We start from the raw sequence: 16,452 nt of genomic DNA, 5'->3' as shown, positions 1-16,452 counted from the left end.
TCCTGTAGAGCATTTTCATAGGGAGGAAGCTTAAATTTAAATTAGGTTACTAGTTTGGAATGAGTCCTAGGATTGTTGCTAGGAGCAGAGGATAATGATAAGAAGAAACAAAGAACAGCTTATAAATTGTTTTCAGAATATTTTCACTTTACTTAATGATTCTTCCAGCAAGTCTGTGAGTTAGATATTATTACTCTTTGCATTTCACAGATGAGAAGACTGAGGCTTGAAAAGGTTACATATGAGATGCCCATGATCACTGCTGGTGAGGGACAGAGAGACATGACTCAAATCTGATTTTCTAATTTGACCAGCCTGAAGTATGAAGTTCATTGTATTCAGTGTTCCTTCCATCCTTTTTTTGGGTATAGAAACAGAATCAGGAATCATTAACTTCAAAAGCTATCACTGCTTATCAATGCCACATCAACCATATCAACAGTTTTCCTTTTCTTGAAATTTATGGTGAAAAGTTTACCAGTTTACCATGCCATCATTTACCACTGACTTTTGGGGCTCCAGGAAGAGTTCCGTGGAATTAGCTGCAACCCTCCTTTTTGTTATCTTTAAATCGACTATTTGGCACATCTTTTTTTTTTCTGCATAATATGTAATATTTCGGCAGGTTAGTGGTGAAGTGAGAGGGTTAAAATTTGAGTAAAGAAATACATGTCAGTGGATATTTAATAACTGTGTAGAAAAAGGTGTGAAAGCCAGAAGTATTCCAGTAATTGACCAGGCTTTTAGGCCTGGGATCTCACACAAGATCCTTGGGGCTTAAGGTTGAAAAAGTTGGAGGAGGGGTGGGAACAGGATAGTAAATTAAAAAAAAAAAAAAAATATATATATATATGTATATATATATATATATTTTAAAGATTTTATTTGACAGATAGCGAGAGCAGGAACACAAGCAGGGGGAGTGGGAGAGGGAGAAGCAGGCTTCCTGCCGAGCGGGGAGCCCGATGCGGGGCCCGATGTGGGGCCCGATCCCAGGACCCTGGGATCATGACCTAAGCTGAAGGCAGACGCCTAATGACTGAGCCACCCAGGCGCCCCTAAAAAAATATATCTTATGGCACTAGGGAAACTTGAGTATTAGGCAGCCAGATACCTGCTTTGAACTCTACCAACGATGTTTAGTATGAAATTCAGATATAAGAATTTTATGGTTCTAACCTTAAATCTTTCATTGAAGACATGCAAGTTTCTCTTTCTGTCCAGTTTTGGAATGATCTACTTCATAACAACACTTCCTCCGAGGTCCAAGATATCCTACTTTCCTGTGATTCTTATATAATTTTAAAGGAATTCTTTGTTCCTGACACTAATGTGAAATACTGGGATTTATAAGAGAAGGAAGGGTTGGAAGTAATGTTTGTTGTATGCATACTGTCAGGCTCTACATTTATTAACTCTTGTAATCCTAGGGACACCCCTTGAATATATTATCCCCTCTTCACAGATGAGAATTACAGGCTAGCTATATCACACTTGAATCTAATTAGGGGGTTAAGACAATGCACCTACGTCCGTATAAAATGAAACAAGATAAATGTTTACAGTGTCAAAGCCAAGATTAGGTGGTAAAAGTGGCCCAGTGAAGCAAAAACTAGCATTTGCGGGGACCACAGGCACACTAAGGTGTGCCTGTTTCTACAAATGAACTTCTCAACGTGGCCACAGGCTTGCATCCCTAGGAGTGAAACCTTGGGGGTGTGAAGCCAGCAAAGATTCGTGTGTATGATGAGGTCGGAGAGGACAAGCTAGACTGTCCTCGTGGAAAGCCGCATCGCCGTGCCCTCGGTGCTCTTCATTTAAGGAAGTTGGCTGGGGGAGGGGGCTTGCCCTGCGGCTGCGTCCTGCTCCCCCCCCCCGCTCCCCCCCCCCCCCCCCCCAGCCTCTGCTGCCGCTAAACCCCGGAGAGCGGAGCGTGCACGTTGAGATTCCTCGGCGGGCCTGGCAGCGGCTGCTGGGCATGCTCAGTGGGCAGGACCCGTTAGAGTGGCGAGTAAGGAAGCGTTGGCTCTTCTCTGGGTCTGCCTTCCCCGGTTCAGGCCCCGGCCCTGGGCTTTTGTGTGAGCGGAGCTGTAGCCGCCGCTGCCTCCTCGCGGGGCCGCCCGACCCCAGATGCCGTCTGGCCTGTCCGGTTTCCGCCGTTAACCTCGCCGCGCGGCTGGAGGAGGAGCGGGGCGGGGCGGGGCCCGCGGGCCAGCGGCCGGGCGGGCAGGAGGGCCCTGCCGGGGGTGGGGGTGGGTGCGGGGAGTCCCGCGGGGGGTGGGGGGAGGGGGCGGGCGCGGAGTCACGGGGGTGGGGTCACCGGCGGTGGCTCGGGGAGGCCAGCTGGGAGGGGAGGGGGCCGTGGGGGCGGCTCGGCGGAACCAGCCGCGGCTGGGGAGCAGCGGCGAGTCCGGGGGCCGGGGCCAGGGCTTTCCGGGCTTCGGTGAAGCCGCCGCGGGCCCCATCTTCCGGCGGTGGCCGGAGTTTGTGGTGATTGTTGCTGCCGCCGCCACCGCCCCGGCTGCCATCTCCTCCTCCTGGGCCGCCGCCTCCTCCTCTTCCTCCTCCTCCTGGGCCGGGCTGATCCCCTCCCCGCTGCCGCCTCCTCCTGGGCTGGGCCCGCGGTGTCTCGTCCCCTCGCGGAGCCGCTCCTGCCGCCGCCGCCGCCGCCTCCTCATTCATCCTCGTGCACCATAGGCGGCACAGGCACCAAGATGTCCAACCGAGTGGTCTGCCGGGAAGCCAGTCACGCCGGGAGCTGGTACACAGCCTCAGGTAGGGCCCCAGGCCGGCCGGCCCGTCAGCCCGCCGCCGCCGCCTGGCCCCGCGCCCGGCCGGCCGAGGTCGGCGGCCCGGCCCCGCGCGGCGGCGGGAGGGACGAGGGCGCGGACGGCCGCCTGCCGCGGACCGCGTGGGGAGGGAGCGGCCCGGAGGCCGACCTCGCCGCCTCCCCCACCCGGGTGGCATCCCGCCGGGCATCCCGGGGTCGGCCGCCCTCTCGCTCACCCCGGAGTTGGGCGAGAGGGAGAGTCACCGCCTTGGCAGCATGTGCCCTCCCTCGGGACCAGGCTCGAGGCAAGAATGTGCTCCCGGTGCTCCCGGACCCGAGCCTACTTGTCGCCTCCTCCAGCTCCCGGGAAGCGGGCGGCCGAGCGCTGCCACCCCCGGGAGGACGGTTTGCCCGGCGCCCGAGCCCGGCTTCCCCCACCCGGAGCCGAGGGAGGGACGCGCGTTCCAGTGCTCGCGGTTGCTCCCCGCCGGCGGTCCGAGAGGCGCCCGCGACCCGGGCAGTTCTCGGTCTGGCAGTGTGCACGGCCGATTCTGCTCACCCGTCTCCTGCGAGGAAGTCTTCTCCCTCTTCCGCTGGCAGTTTAGAAAGAGGCAGCGTTCCCCTCACCTTTAAGGTGCTCAGCTGTCTGGAAAGGAGTGCAGGGTAGTACTTTTTCCCGTTGCCACACTAGAGACAGGGTCTCCGCCTGTGAGATCCGTTGCAGGAGGGCCTTTTCTGGGTTTTGTAGCTCGTGTATGCTGGGGGTAGGGTAGAAGTATTGCCAAGCAGTGGCTTGGGGTGGCCTCCCAGCTCTTTTGTCAGTGTTTTCATTGTTACTGTCATTCACGGAAAGGGGCAGCTGGAGATGGCATCAGCACTTTTGCTCGGCAGGCTCACCAGTCTCCAGTCGCTCAACACCAAGCAGGTGCTGGAACTACCTAACGAATTAGATTAGGGTCTGAGCGAATTTAGTCTTCTGTCGACACTGTCTACAAACATTTTAGAGCTCTTTATGTAAGAAAGCCTACGGACTTTCCCTTTAATAAACGTTTTGTTAGGACGACTGTTTTCTGGGATTACTTTCAGGAGTCACATTTCTGGTAAGTTAACAAAGAAAGTTCCACTGTGATTCCTAGTAGTTTTCAGTCATTTGGTATTGGCTTATCAATAGCTGGACCTAACTTTAATGTGGATCGCATCATATTTCCTTTTGCAAATAGTTGGGTTGGGTAGTGACATGGTTTGTGAGACAACAAAGATTTGGAAGAAAATTCATTTCTCTGAAGTTACTAAACGGGCTCATAAATACATGCACTTTACTGACTTACTGAAGATTTGCTATGTTAAGAAGACAAAAAAGAATCATAATGATTGGATTTGCAAGCCTAACAGGTAGCTGTCGTTTTGTACTAAGCAAATGATATTTGGCTTTCCGTCATGGTCCTAAAGTACTTCATAAACATTTAATCAATTCCCACAGCCTGAGAATGTCAGTAAAGCTTTTCTTGTTTAACCTATGGGGATGTGCCCAAGACTCTGTACTAGCCAGTGGCAGAACAGGAATTGAGAAATGGGAGTCCCTGGCTCCTGGGCTTGTCCTCCATTAAGTGCATTATTAATATTCAATTTATCAATGCATAATTGTCTTTTCTGGGTTACAAGTCACTAAGCTGCTTCCTTCAATGTGTTCTGAAGGGTTAGAAAGTCTCAGTTTTCACTTTCATGGCCATCTTTTGATTTATTTCTTTTGGTTTTGTTTTCTGTATCTTTCTAGAAGTGTTTTATACTTTTTTATGTAGTTTGCCTTGAAATTTGGGCAAATGATTCTGGAGGAATTTTTATAGATTCTTGAATATTCTTAGGGTAGTAAAATAAGACATGGTTCACACTGGACTTGAAAAGACGTCTTCAGTAATGTTCTCAATTATAAGAAGAAACCTTTAATCCAGCTCAAAACATTCTCTGATTACAGCTATTTATTAGTAGTGAATGAAAGTGAACTATTTTCTTTTTCTTTTGGTGTAAGCACAATTTTTTTTACAGTGTTTTATTAGTTTCAGGTGTACAGTATAGTGATTCAACAATTCCTAAAATGGACTATTCTCTTAAAAATTTGAAATGCAATCTTATTTCCCTAAATTCTCAATGAAATCAGTAATGCCATTTTGATAATGTGAATTGTTATAGAGAATGTTATTGTTAAAAAAATTCAAAGCATGTGTGGCGTGTGTGTGTGTGTCTATATGTGTGATTTTAAACTTAAGTAATAATAAAGGGTGAATTTAAAGCAATGTAGTTGTAAAAGGTTATTTTGTATTTTAAAAATAAGTGAAGTAAAAATAGGTAAGTAAACTTTGACTTGGTCTAGTAACTTATTTAACATTATCCCAGTGTACCTACGTTGATAACACTGACCATTGGAAAAATTTTACTTGTGTTATTGTTTCCCCTAGTGAACTAGCCCTAAAAACTTGAGTAATAGGAGAGACAGATGTGATTGTGGATTGTCATTCTATCCTTCCTACAGCATTCAGATCATGTCCATAGAATTAAAGTATTCGGTTACTGTTATAAGTAAGGGTGAAATCACATTTGCTTCAGTTACATAGCTAGCTCAGGAAAAAAAAAAGTGTTTGTGTGTAAGTATATATGTTACGTATGTATATACATGTAGGTCTTCACGTTTATTTATCTCTTGTTATATGCTAGATCTTTTGATAGAAGTATAAATTATTCCCTGTTCTCAAAGAATTTACAGTTTATTTGAAGTAAGTCATAAGACAGCAAATAAATTTTGGATAAATTGAGATAGTGTTTTTAGGAGTTCTGAGGATTATGGAATCACTTCAGGGTAGGATTTGAGTTGTGCTTTGAAGGAATGGTATTCAGGTAGGTTAGAGACTAGAAAAGAACATTGGGGAACACCACAACATACAGAGGCAAATAATGTAAGTAGGTCAATTTAATAAGAATGGAAGGTTCAGACTGGGGTATAGTTCTTGAGACTGGAGTAGTATGTTGGTGCTAGAGAGTACGGATGCCTATGAGTGCTATGCATCGTAGTGATTTGACTTATTCAGTAGGCAGTCAGGACTAAGGGAGAAGTTTCTGAGTAGGGAACTAATATGGGAGTAGCATTTTAATCTCCTAGGAAGGTTAATCCTCACTTCTTTACCTGTGTATAGCAGGGATCAACGAACTATGCCCACAGCCCAGATCCAGCCTGCGGCCTTTATCTTGGTCAAGTCTACTAGCTAAGAACGGTTTTTAATTTTCAAAGGGTTTAAAAAACAAGCATAAACCGAGAAGTGCAGTAGAAACCGCCTGTGGCCCATAAAGCCTAAAATGTTTGTTATTTGGCCCTTTACAGAAAAATATGCTGACCTCTAGCATAGGCTAGTGGTTCTCAAAGTGTGATCTCTAGACCAGCAGCATAATGTATCTGTACTCGGTATTTTCTCTATATTTATTATAGCTTTTATTTCATTTCAGGCTCTTATTATCTTCTGTCAAGACAGTTATAACTGCGTCCTAACCAGCCTTCTTTCTGCCAGCCTTATCCTCCTTCAGTTCATCCTCTACATCGCTCCCTGAATAATCTGTCTGACCACTAATTCCTTTGCATAAATCTCACTGACCCATCTTGCCTGTTGGAAAAGGTCTGAGTTTCTTCATGACTTGGCATCCTCCTATCTCTTTGGCCAACTCCTTCTTAACCCCATCCCAGTGCTTGTTTTTACCATGTAGCCACTGCAATTGTTTCTTTAAATACACTGTGCTTTTTTTACTCAAGCTCTTTGCTCTGTTGGAATGCACTTTGCTTGGATAATTCCTACCCTTTTAAAGACTCAGGTGTTCATACCTCCACGAGGGCTGTCCTGATGCCTGACCTCTCCCAGGCTGTTTTCGCTGTTCCTTTTGTACTTCCATAATGTTCTATGTGTATCTCTGTACATTCATTTGGTTATCTGTATGTGTGGTTGTCTTCTTTTTTTTTAAGATTTATTTATTTATTTTAGAGAGAGAAAGAGGGAGACAGTGTGCATGTGAGTGAGGGGAGGGGTAGAGGGAGAGAATCTCAAGCAGACTCCCTGCTCATGACCCATGAGATCATGACCTGAACCGAAACCAAGAGTTAGATGCTTAACTGACTGAACCATCCAGGTGCCCCCCTGTATGTGTGGTCTTCTATAAGGTTAAGAACTCCTTGAGGCTAGGAACAATGTCTTGCTCATTTTGTGTACCTTAAGTACTCAGCCCAGATTTTGTACATAGTAGGTATTCAATAAGTATTTGAGTGACTGAATGTTAAAGTGCTTGGCATAAAGTAAATAGGAACAAAGATATTGATTGTTTCAATCCTTAAGGGCGGTGGTGGTGATAAAGGACCATTGCTAGTTAAATCTCTGAGTATAGTATGGGTGAAGAATGTTGCTGGTGGGAAAGGATTAGAAATCCTGAATCACCAGTTGGGACCCCATTTTATCTAAGATTTTTAAAGAAGTGTGACATTCATATAGGAAAGTGTACAACTAGATGAATTTTCACAAAATAAGCACATTTATGTAATCAGCACACAGCTCAAGAAACATATCAGTACTGGAATCCCCAACCCTTACTGTGTTCCTTGTATTCTAACAGTAGAAAAGTTTTGTCTGTTTTTGAACTCTACGTGAAATAGAATCATAAAGTATATCTGAATTTGAGCTGCTTCTGCACAGCATTACAATTACGAGATTAACACTTATTGTGTTGTAGTTTGTTTCTTCTCATTGCTGTATTCTGTTATGTGAATATACCATAACTTATCCATTCTACTGTTGGTGGACATTTGGTTGTTTTGTCAAAAGGAACATATTTATGTATGTATGTAGGCTGCATACCCAGTGTGGGCATGGAGCCCAATGCAGGGCTTGAACTCATGACCCTGAGATCCAGACCTGAGCTGAGATCAAGAGTCAGATGCTTAACCGACTGAGCCGCCCAGGTGCCCCTGCAATGAACATTTTTGTACTTTTTTGCGGGGGGAACATGTATATGCATTTTTATTGGTTGTATACCTTAGAGTGGAATTATTAAGTCATGGTTATGGTATGTTTATTTTTAGTAGATTCTGCTAAAGTTTTGGAAAGTGGTTTTTACAAATTTATACTCCTACCACCAGTGTATGAGAGTTCTAGTTGTTCTGCATCTTTGTCAGCACTTATTATTGTCAGTCTTTTTATTTTTAGTTATTCTGGACTGGTGTGTAATAGTATTGCATTATAGTTTTAATTTTATATTCCTGATGACTAATGAGGTTGAGCACCTTTTCATATTAGGGACCCCGTATTATTGCCCATTTGGATTTCTGGTTTTGTGAAGTATCTGTTAAGCCTTTTGCCCTTTTTCTATTAGGATGTTTACTTTTTTCATATCGATTTGTAGTTCTTTACATATTTTGGTTATAGTCTTTTTGGGTATATGCATTGCAGGTATATTCTACTCTGTAGCTAGCTCTTTCAGGATCTTGGTGTTTTGGTGAATCAAAGTGCTTAATCTTAAAGAAGTCCTGTTTATCAATTGGTTAGTGCTTTTTTGTTTCCATTTATGAAATCTCTGCCTGTATCAATGTCATGAAGTTACTTTTCAATGTTTTCTTTTAAAAGCTGTCTTTACCTCTCATGTTTAGATCAAGAATTCATTTAGTTGATAGCTGTATGTGTATGGAGTAGGTACATGACATAAATTTTTTTGTTGAACTAAATGTAGATACAGGAAAAGTATACAAGTGTACAGTTTGATAAATATTCACAAATTTAACATACTCTAACCTGCCCTTTAGATCCAGAAATAGAACATTTTCAGCATCCCAGAAGAATACATTACATTTTAATGTTTTTGAAATTGGTTTATCTAAGTTAGCTATTTGTATCCAAGTATGTATTTAATGTGGGGGCTCCTCCCCCCAAAAATGATTGTTATATTGGTGGTACATCTTATAATTACTGGTGTCCTAGAATTGAGGAAATATATCAAAGTCAAATGATTTCAAAGAACATTCTTGAAATGTTTGTATGATCTATATCTTAATTGCACTTTTACTTTTTGAGTTGTTTTCATTCATTTTGCCATATTTCTAAACATTTAATAAAATATATCACGGTTCTGTAGTTGGAAAACCACAATTGTTTTATTTTTGTGATATGTGCCTTGATTTTCAAGTGTCAAAATACATCCCCGTGTGTGAGAAATTGAAAAACTGACTAGTAAAAATGTTCTTTGAAGAAGAGAGATTATATAATATTTAGTTTTAAAATTAACATTTTTAGGGATGTCTGGGTGGCTCAGTTGGTTAAGCATCTGCCTTCAGCTCAGGTCATGATGCCGGGGTCCTGGGATCGAGCCCCGCATCGGGCTCCCTGCTCAGCAGGAAGCCTGCTTCTCCCTCTCCCACTCGCCTTGCTTATGTGCCCTCTCTCGCTGTATCTCTCTCTGTCAAGTAAATAAATAAAATCTTTTTAAAAAAATAAATAAAATTAACATTTTTAGATTATTAAATACGGTGTTTTGTATGCTGATTTTTCTTTGCATTTCATCCTGCTGTTTTACTTGGAGAAAGGCAAGACAAAGGAAGAACAAGTTTAATAGGCAAACTATTGAGATTATTGCTTGATTACCTCTGGCTCTTTCTCACTTTCCTTCTTTTTTCTCATATAATTTCCAAATCAAAATCATCTTCTTTCCTAATCCCATGGTGTAGTTTGTATATATCTGTTTTTGGATTTTTGTCCATTTGAAAGACCAAGATGAATAACAAAAATGTCCTTCATTAAGCTTATTCCATAGGTACATTACATATATTCGTATATAAGCTGTAATCCTCAAAAGGACGCTACAAGGTTGGTATTATCTCCATTTATGGATGTGGAAACAATGACTCAGAGAGGTTGAGTAACTTGTTTAAGGTGTAGTAAGTGGAAGAGTCAACTCCAGGGAGCCAGTCTGACTCCAGAGAGGTATGGTGAGATATACTCTCCCAAACATTGAACTTTTCTGTTCCATCTCAGGTTTTTCCTCAAACTTTTGACGTTTAACTCACACTTGTATATAATTTATGGTTTATAAAGCATTTTCTCATGTATTTTTGACTTTTGCAATAATCCTGTGATTAGGTATAGGATAGGTAAGGCAGTCTGGGCTTTAATCCACCCCCTCCTTGCTATCTTATTGATGAGAAACTAAGACTTGGAAGAGGCTAAAATTGTCTGAGTCATGCTACTGGTAAATGGTGAGCTAGGATTTGAACATAGGACTTCCGGCTGAAGTCTGTGTTTTGTGTTTTTTTTTAAAGATTTTATTTATTTATTTGACAGAGACAAAGCGAGAGAAGGAACACAAGCAGGGGGAGAAGCAGGCTTCCCGCTGAGCAGGGAGCCCAATCCTGGGCTCAATCCCAGGACCCTGGGATCACAACCTGAGCCGGAGGCAGACGCTTAACAACTGAGCCACCCAGGCACCCCTGAAGTCTACTGTTTTTTCTATTTGTAGTGCATCTGGAGTAAGAGAGAATTATTTGGAATCAGTAAGCATCTCTATAATTGTTAAGTAAATATCTTAGATTATAAAATAATAAAACTGTGACTAAAAACACTTATGAATATTGAGTATTATTCATAGAATATAAATACTGACAAAGGATTTTTTTTTTTTTAATTAGGCTAGTCCCAGGATTTGATTTGGGTCTAGCAAAACTTTTTTTTTAAGATTTTATTTATTAGAGAGAGAGAGAAAGAGAGAGAGCAGAGCATGAGTAGAGGGGGGGCAGGGCAGAGGGAGAAGCAGACCCCCTCTGAGTGGGGAGCCTGATGCTGGGCTCAATCCCAGGACCCTGAGATCATGACCTGAGCCTAAGGCAGACGCTTAACCGACTGAACCACCCAGGGCCTGGCAAAACTTGACACTTCTGGAGAGGCTTTATTTACCATTCAGTGATTCAGTATTGAATAAACTGAGTTCTGTGTGAAAGGTACTGCTCTAAGGACTAGTTTTGTGCAGGAGATGAAACAGACAAAAATCTCTAGAGTGTATGTTCTATTTGGAGGAGACAGACAATAAATAAGGTAAATAAGTAAAATATATAGTATGTTAGATACAGGAAAGTGCTGGGGAGAATTATAAAGCAAATAAAACAGAGCTTGCTGGTGTGTAAAGAATTTTTAAGGGTGGAGAGAAGTTTGCAATTTTTAAATAACATTGAAATTTTAAGTAACATTAAATAACTTCACTTGAGTGACATTTGAGTGAAGAATGGAAGTAGATGAGAGAGTGAGCCTTGCATTCTAGATGATTTTAGGGGCCAAGATAATTTTAGGCTGAGGGTACTGCAAGTTCAAAGGTCCTGCGGCTAAAGCAGGCTTGGCGTGTTTGAGGAACAGTGAAGAGTCCTTTGCAACTGGTATGAAGTGACCTGGGACAAAGTAGTGTGATATGAGGTTAAAAGTACAAAAAGAAAAAAAAAAAGTAAATGGCTGGAGCAGAGGCACAGAGGTTTTGTGGTCAGATAAGTCTTGAAGACCATTGTAAGGACTTTTCTTGAGCAGCTTTTGGAAGGTTTTGAGCAGCTGATGACATGATCTAATTTAGATTTACTAGAATCACTTGACTGCTATTTTGGGACTTGGGGAGTGGTGAAGGCAGTGGCAAGGGCAGAACTAGAGAGACCAGTTGAGAGGAAAGCAGTAGTCAAGTGAGAGATGATAAAGGCTTGGATTGAGTAATAGCAGTGGAGGTGGGTAAGAAGTGGTTGGTTACTGGATAGAGTTTGAAGGTAGAGCTGAAAGGATTCGCTGCCGTACTTGAAAGTGCAGTGTGAGAGAAAGACAGGAGTCATGGATATTTCTTAAGGTTTATCCCTTAGCAATTGCAATAATGGAGTTGCTACCATCTGAGGTAGGGAGGACTTAGAAAAATATTGGGGGAGGCAGGTTAGGAAGTCAATTTGGTTTGCTAAATTTTAAGGTGTTTACTATACAATCACGTGGGTACATGAGCCTAGCCTGGAGTTTAGGGGAGAGGCCTAGATTGGAGATGTAAAATTGGGAGTTATCATTATATAGATGGATGGTTTTAAAGCCAAGTACCTGGGTGAAATCACCACAAGAATGAGAATAGCTAGAAAATAGTTCATGACCTGAGCCTTAAAACATTTCCAACCTGAAGAGGTTGGGGAGATGAGGGAGATCACGTAAGGAAGACAGATTAAGCATCTCATTAGGTGGAGAATAAGATATTGTGGGAGCTAGGTAAAGAAAATGCTTAAAGAGGTCTCAGCACAGTTTATATAGATTTGCCTGGGTGTTTTTTCTTTGACATACACATTTAAGTCTGGTCTAAGCTGCTCTGGTCTTCGACATCTTTTATGGTTACCAGAGCTTCCTAACTGATTGCCTAGTTTCCATTCGTTCTTTACACAGCAGAGAGAGGGTGATCTTCTATTTTTTAAAATTTTTAATTAATTTATTTTTTAAATTAACATATAATGTATTATTTGTTTCAGGGGTATAGGTCTGTGATTCATCAGTCTTACACAATTCACAGTGCTCACCACAGCACATACCTTCCCCAATGTCCATCACCCAGCCACCCATCCCTCCCACCCCCCAACACTCCAGCAACCCTCAGTTTGTTTCCTGAGATTAAGAGTCTCTTACAGTTTGTCTCCTTCCCTGGTTTCATCTTGTTTCATTTTTTGAGAGGGAGATCTTTTAAATAAACGAAGGAGATAATATTCTTTTCTCAAAACTCTCCCCTCATACTTAAAATCACATTCAGAATTCTTCCTGAGGTTTAGAAGGTCTTTCATGCTCTGACCTCTGCTGCTTAACTTTCTGATTTCATGTCCTACCACTTACCCTTTATGCTGTTCCAGCTGTTCTGGCCCCCTTACTGTTTCCCAAATATGTCAAGCTTATTCCTGCCTTAGGACTTCTGCAGGTACTTCATAAGATTGGCTAGTTCTGGCTGAGTAGCCAAGGAAGGGATCGTTTTATTGATCCCCTTATTTTGCTAGTTAAAACTAGGAGGAGAAATAGGAAGAGGTGAAAATGGGTGGGATAGCTTTTCCCAAAGTGTTCTGAGAAACAGTAGTCCCTGGAGATGCCTTTGCAGAAAGGCTTTATGGTCAAATAAGTTTAGGAAATGTTGCATCTGTTTTTCTCACTTGGGCCCAGACAACTAACAATAGACTTGTTTTATGGCTCATTACATGGTCTGTCTTGGTGAATGTTCTGAAAATAATGTATGTTCTCTGTAGTTTTGGGGTGGAATGCTTTCTAAATGTTCATTAGGTTAAGTTGGGTTATTGTATTTAAATCTTTTATATTCCTATTGATTTTCCTTATTATTTATGTTAATTCCTGAGAGCAGTGTTAAAATTTCCAACTATAATTCTGGATTTGTGTATTGTTTCTTTTAGTTTTGTTGATTTGTTGTTTCATGTATTTTGAATCTCTGTTATTTGATGTACATGTTTGAGTTTGTTTCTTGAATTGACTGTTATTAGGTATGTTCCTCTTTATATCTGGTAGTATTTCTTGTTCTAAAGTGTTTCTTGTTTTATATTAATAAAGCCAGGCCAACTTTTTCCTGGTTAATGTTTGCATGGTACATGCTTTTCCATCTGGGTCAGGGGTCACCGAAACTACCTTCAGGTTTGATGATTCCTTAGAAGGACTCATAGAACTCAGAAAAGCTGTTATATTTACAAGTATGGTTTATTATAGAGAAAGGATGCAGATTAAAATCAGGGAAAGGAAAAGGTGCATACAGTGGTGTACCAGAGAAAACAAGTGTAAGGGTCCAGGTGTCCCCTCAGTGGAGTTGCTCTGACAGTGTTTAATTCTCTCATCAGTGATGCATGACAACAGGAATGAAGTCCTGCCAGCCAGGGAAGCTCACCTGGGCCTTGGTATCCAGGGTTTTTTTTTTTAATAATTTTTATTGTTATGTTAATCACCATACATTACATCATTAGTTTTTGATGTAGTGTTCCATGATTCATTGTTTGTGCATAACACCCAGTGCTCCACGCAGAATGTGTCCTCTTTAATACCCATCACCAGGCTAACCCATCCCCCCACCCCCTCCCCTCTAGAACCCTCAGTTTGTTTTTCAGAGTCCATCGTCTCTAATGGTTCGTCTCCCCCTCCGACTTACTCCCCCTTCATTCTTCCCCTCCTGCTATCTTCTTCTTTTTCTTTTTTTTCTTAACATATATTGCATTATTTGTTTCAGAAGTACAGATCTGTGATTCATCAGTCTTGTACAATTCACAGTGCTCACCATAGCACATACCCTCCCCAATGTCTATCACCAGCCACCCAATCCCTCCCACCCCCCACCACTCCAGCAACCCTCAGTTTGGGTATCCAGGGTTTTTATTGGGCGGGGTGGGGGGGGAAGGGTGTGTCAGTCTTTTAGGCATGGAGCAAGGTTGTGACTTACCTCAACTAATCAGTCTCCAGCCCTTCTGTCTTTTGCAGAGCTCATAGTGACACAGTGTGGCCCAGGGTACCAGGAAAACAAAAACAGGCATTTACCATAAATCATATTATTCGTGTGAACTATCTAGCAAGGCCTTAGATATACAAAGATACTTTTTTTTATTGTGGTAAGATATACATAGCATAAAGCTTTCTGTCATACCAATTTCTAAGTGTACATTCATATAACTTGCAACTATGACCGACATCCATCTCTGGTACGTTTCCCCAACTGAAAGTCTATACCCATTAAATCCTAACTCCCCATTGACTCCTCTCCTCATCTCCTGGCAACCACTATTCTACTTTCTTTATCTATGAATTTGCCTATCCTTGTGTCTCAGTTAAGTGGACTCATACAATGTTTGTCCTTTTTGTCTGGCTTACTTCACTTAGCATGTTTTCAAGGTTAATTCATATTGTAGCATATATCAGAATTGTATTTCTTTTTAAGGCTGAATAATACCCATTGTATGTATATACCATATTTTGTTCATTCATTCATCTATTGATGGACAGTTGGGTTGTTTGTACCTTTTGGCTTTGTGAATAGTACTGCTATGAATGTTGGTGTATAAGTATCTGCTTGAGTCCCTGCTTTCAGTTGTTTTGGGTATCTATCTAGGAGTGGAATTGCTAGGTTATATGGTAATTCCATGTTTAACTCTTTGAGGAATTAGCAAACTGATATCCACAGCAGCTGCACTATTCTACATTCCTACCAGCAATACTCAAGGATTCTACTTCCTTTACATCCTTGTGGACACTTGTTTTTTCCTTTTTTTTTTTTTTGATAATAGCCATCCTAATCAGGGTGAAGTTGTATCATTATGGTTTTAATTTGTATTTCTCTAATGACTAATGATTTTTTTTTAAAGGTTTTATTATTTATTTGAGAGAGGAGAGAGCACACATGAGCATGAGGTGGTGGGGGGAGAGAATCTCAAGCAGATTCCCCACTGAGTGAGGAGCCCATTGAGGGGCTTGATCTTAAGACCCTGAGATCATGACCTGAGTCAGAATCAAGAATTGGATGCTCTACCAACTGAGCCACCCAGGTGCCCTGCATTACTTCTTTTAGCACTTTATAAATATTCTATTGAATTTTGGCTTGCACAGCTTCTGAGAATTCTGTGATTTTTTTTTAATATTTGTTTCAACACGGTGGTTTTTCTTTTTCTGTGGTTGCATTAAGACTTTTTTTAACTTATTACCATTTTCTTCGTATTTTATCGTCATGTATGTGCCTTTGAATAATCTGAGTTTATTCTTTTTGGGATTTGCCAAGTTTCTTGGATCCATGGGTTATAGTTTGCAGCAAATTTAGAAAAATATTCTTCATAATCATTGTTACCTCAAATACTTTTTCTTTTTACCCCCTTTGTTTCCTAGACTCCAGTTAAAAGTATGTTAAATAGCTTGATACTGTCCTATAGTTAATTGGGAATTATTTTTTTCCTTTTTTTCTCTGTGCTTCCTTTTGGATAATTTTTTTTTTTTACTTTGTTTTCAAGTTCACTGATTTTTTTGTCTTGTGCAATACTTGAATTTGCTTTTAATTTCATCAGTGACATCTTTTAAGTATAAAAAAGTTAATAAAATAGCTGCTAGTTTCACCTGAATATTTTCTTATTAATTATTTATTCCTGTTTTGGGTTTTTCAGATGATGAATTTATTTATAGTTTTAAAAAACATTTCTGTATTGTGTCCTAGAAATCAGATTGACTAATGCTTATTCTTCTGGCATAAGTTTTTAATTGCTAGCAATACTGTTTTGCCTCAGAGCTAATAAAAAGAGTAAGCTTTTTTTTCTTTTTTTTTCCCCCTGGGATCAGGGCAACCTAGAAATTGAAAATACATGTGAATTGTAGCTTAATATTGGTTTAGGATTATTTTCTTTTAAATTAAATTAAATTATAAATTTAAAAATATTGTGAATACATTCAGACGTTTTAAAAATTAAAGGATTAAGAGGCTCAATACTATGCCACCCCTATATGTTTCATATTCCCCTTCTCTTATAGGTATGTGCTTTTATCAATTTCTTGAGTGTCCATTGTTTTGTTAAGCATATACAAGCACATATGAATATATTATCATTTCCTATACCTTTTCAGCAAATATACTGTAGTATATTATATAATTGTTTTATACTTTTT

General features: G+C 41.1%; 1 protein-coding gene across 5 annotated transcripts in view; it reads left to right on the top strand.

The window, feature by feature from the left end:
• Nucleotides 1-1,900: 1,900 nt before the first annotated feature.
• MEMO1 (mediator of cell motility 1) overlaps nucleotides 1,901-16,452 on the top strand; it is a 119,228-nt gene continuing 104,676 nt past the window's right edge. Inside the window, exons 1-2 of one of the 5 annotated variants that reach the window (XM_027622922.2) lie at nucleotides 1,901-2,252; nucleotides 2,698-2,775. In XM_027622922.2, coding sequence (XP_027478723.2) covers nucleotides 1,979-2,252; nucleotides 2,698-2,775 — 352 coding nt within the window. In that variant the 5' untranslated portion in view covers nucleotides 1,901-1,978. Of the gene's footprint in view, nucleotides 2,776-10,189; nucleotides 10,335-16,452 lie in introns of those variants that run through there. The other 4 variants (XM_035728756.1, XM_027622925.2, XM_027622929.2 and 1 more) reach the window with 4 other exon arrangements.

This window comes from Zalophus californianus, chromosome 8 (assembly GCF_009762305.2).
Source record: "Zalophus californianus isolate mZalCal1 chromosome 8, mZalCal1.pri.v2, whole genome shotgun sequence".
Taxonomy (NCBI): Eukaryota; Metazoa; Chordata; class Mammalia; order Carnivora; family Otariidae; genus Zalophus; species Zalophus californianus.
Note: the sequence above shows the minus strand (reverse complement) of the source record. Positions and strands in the feature narration are given on the sequence as shown.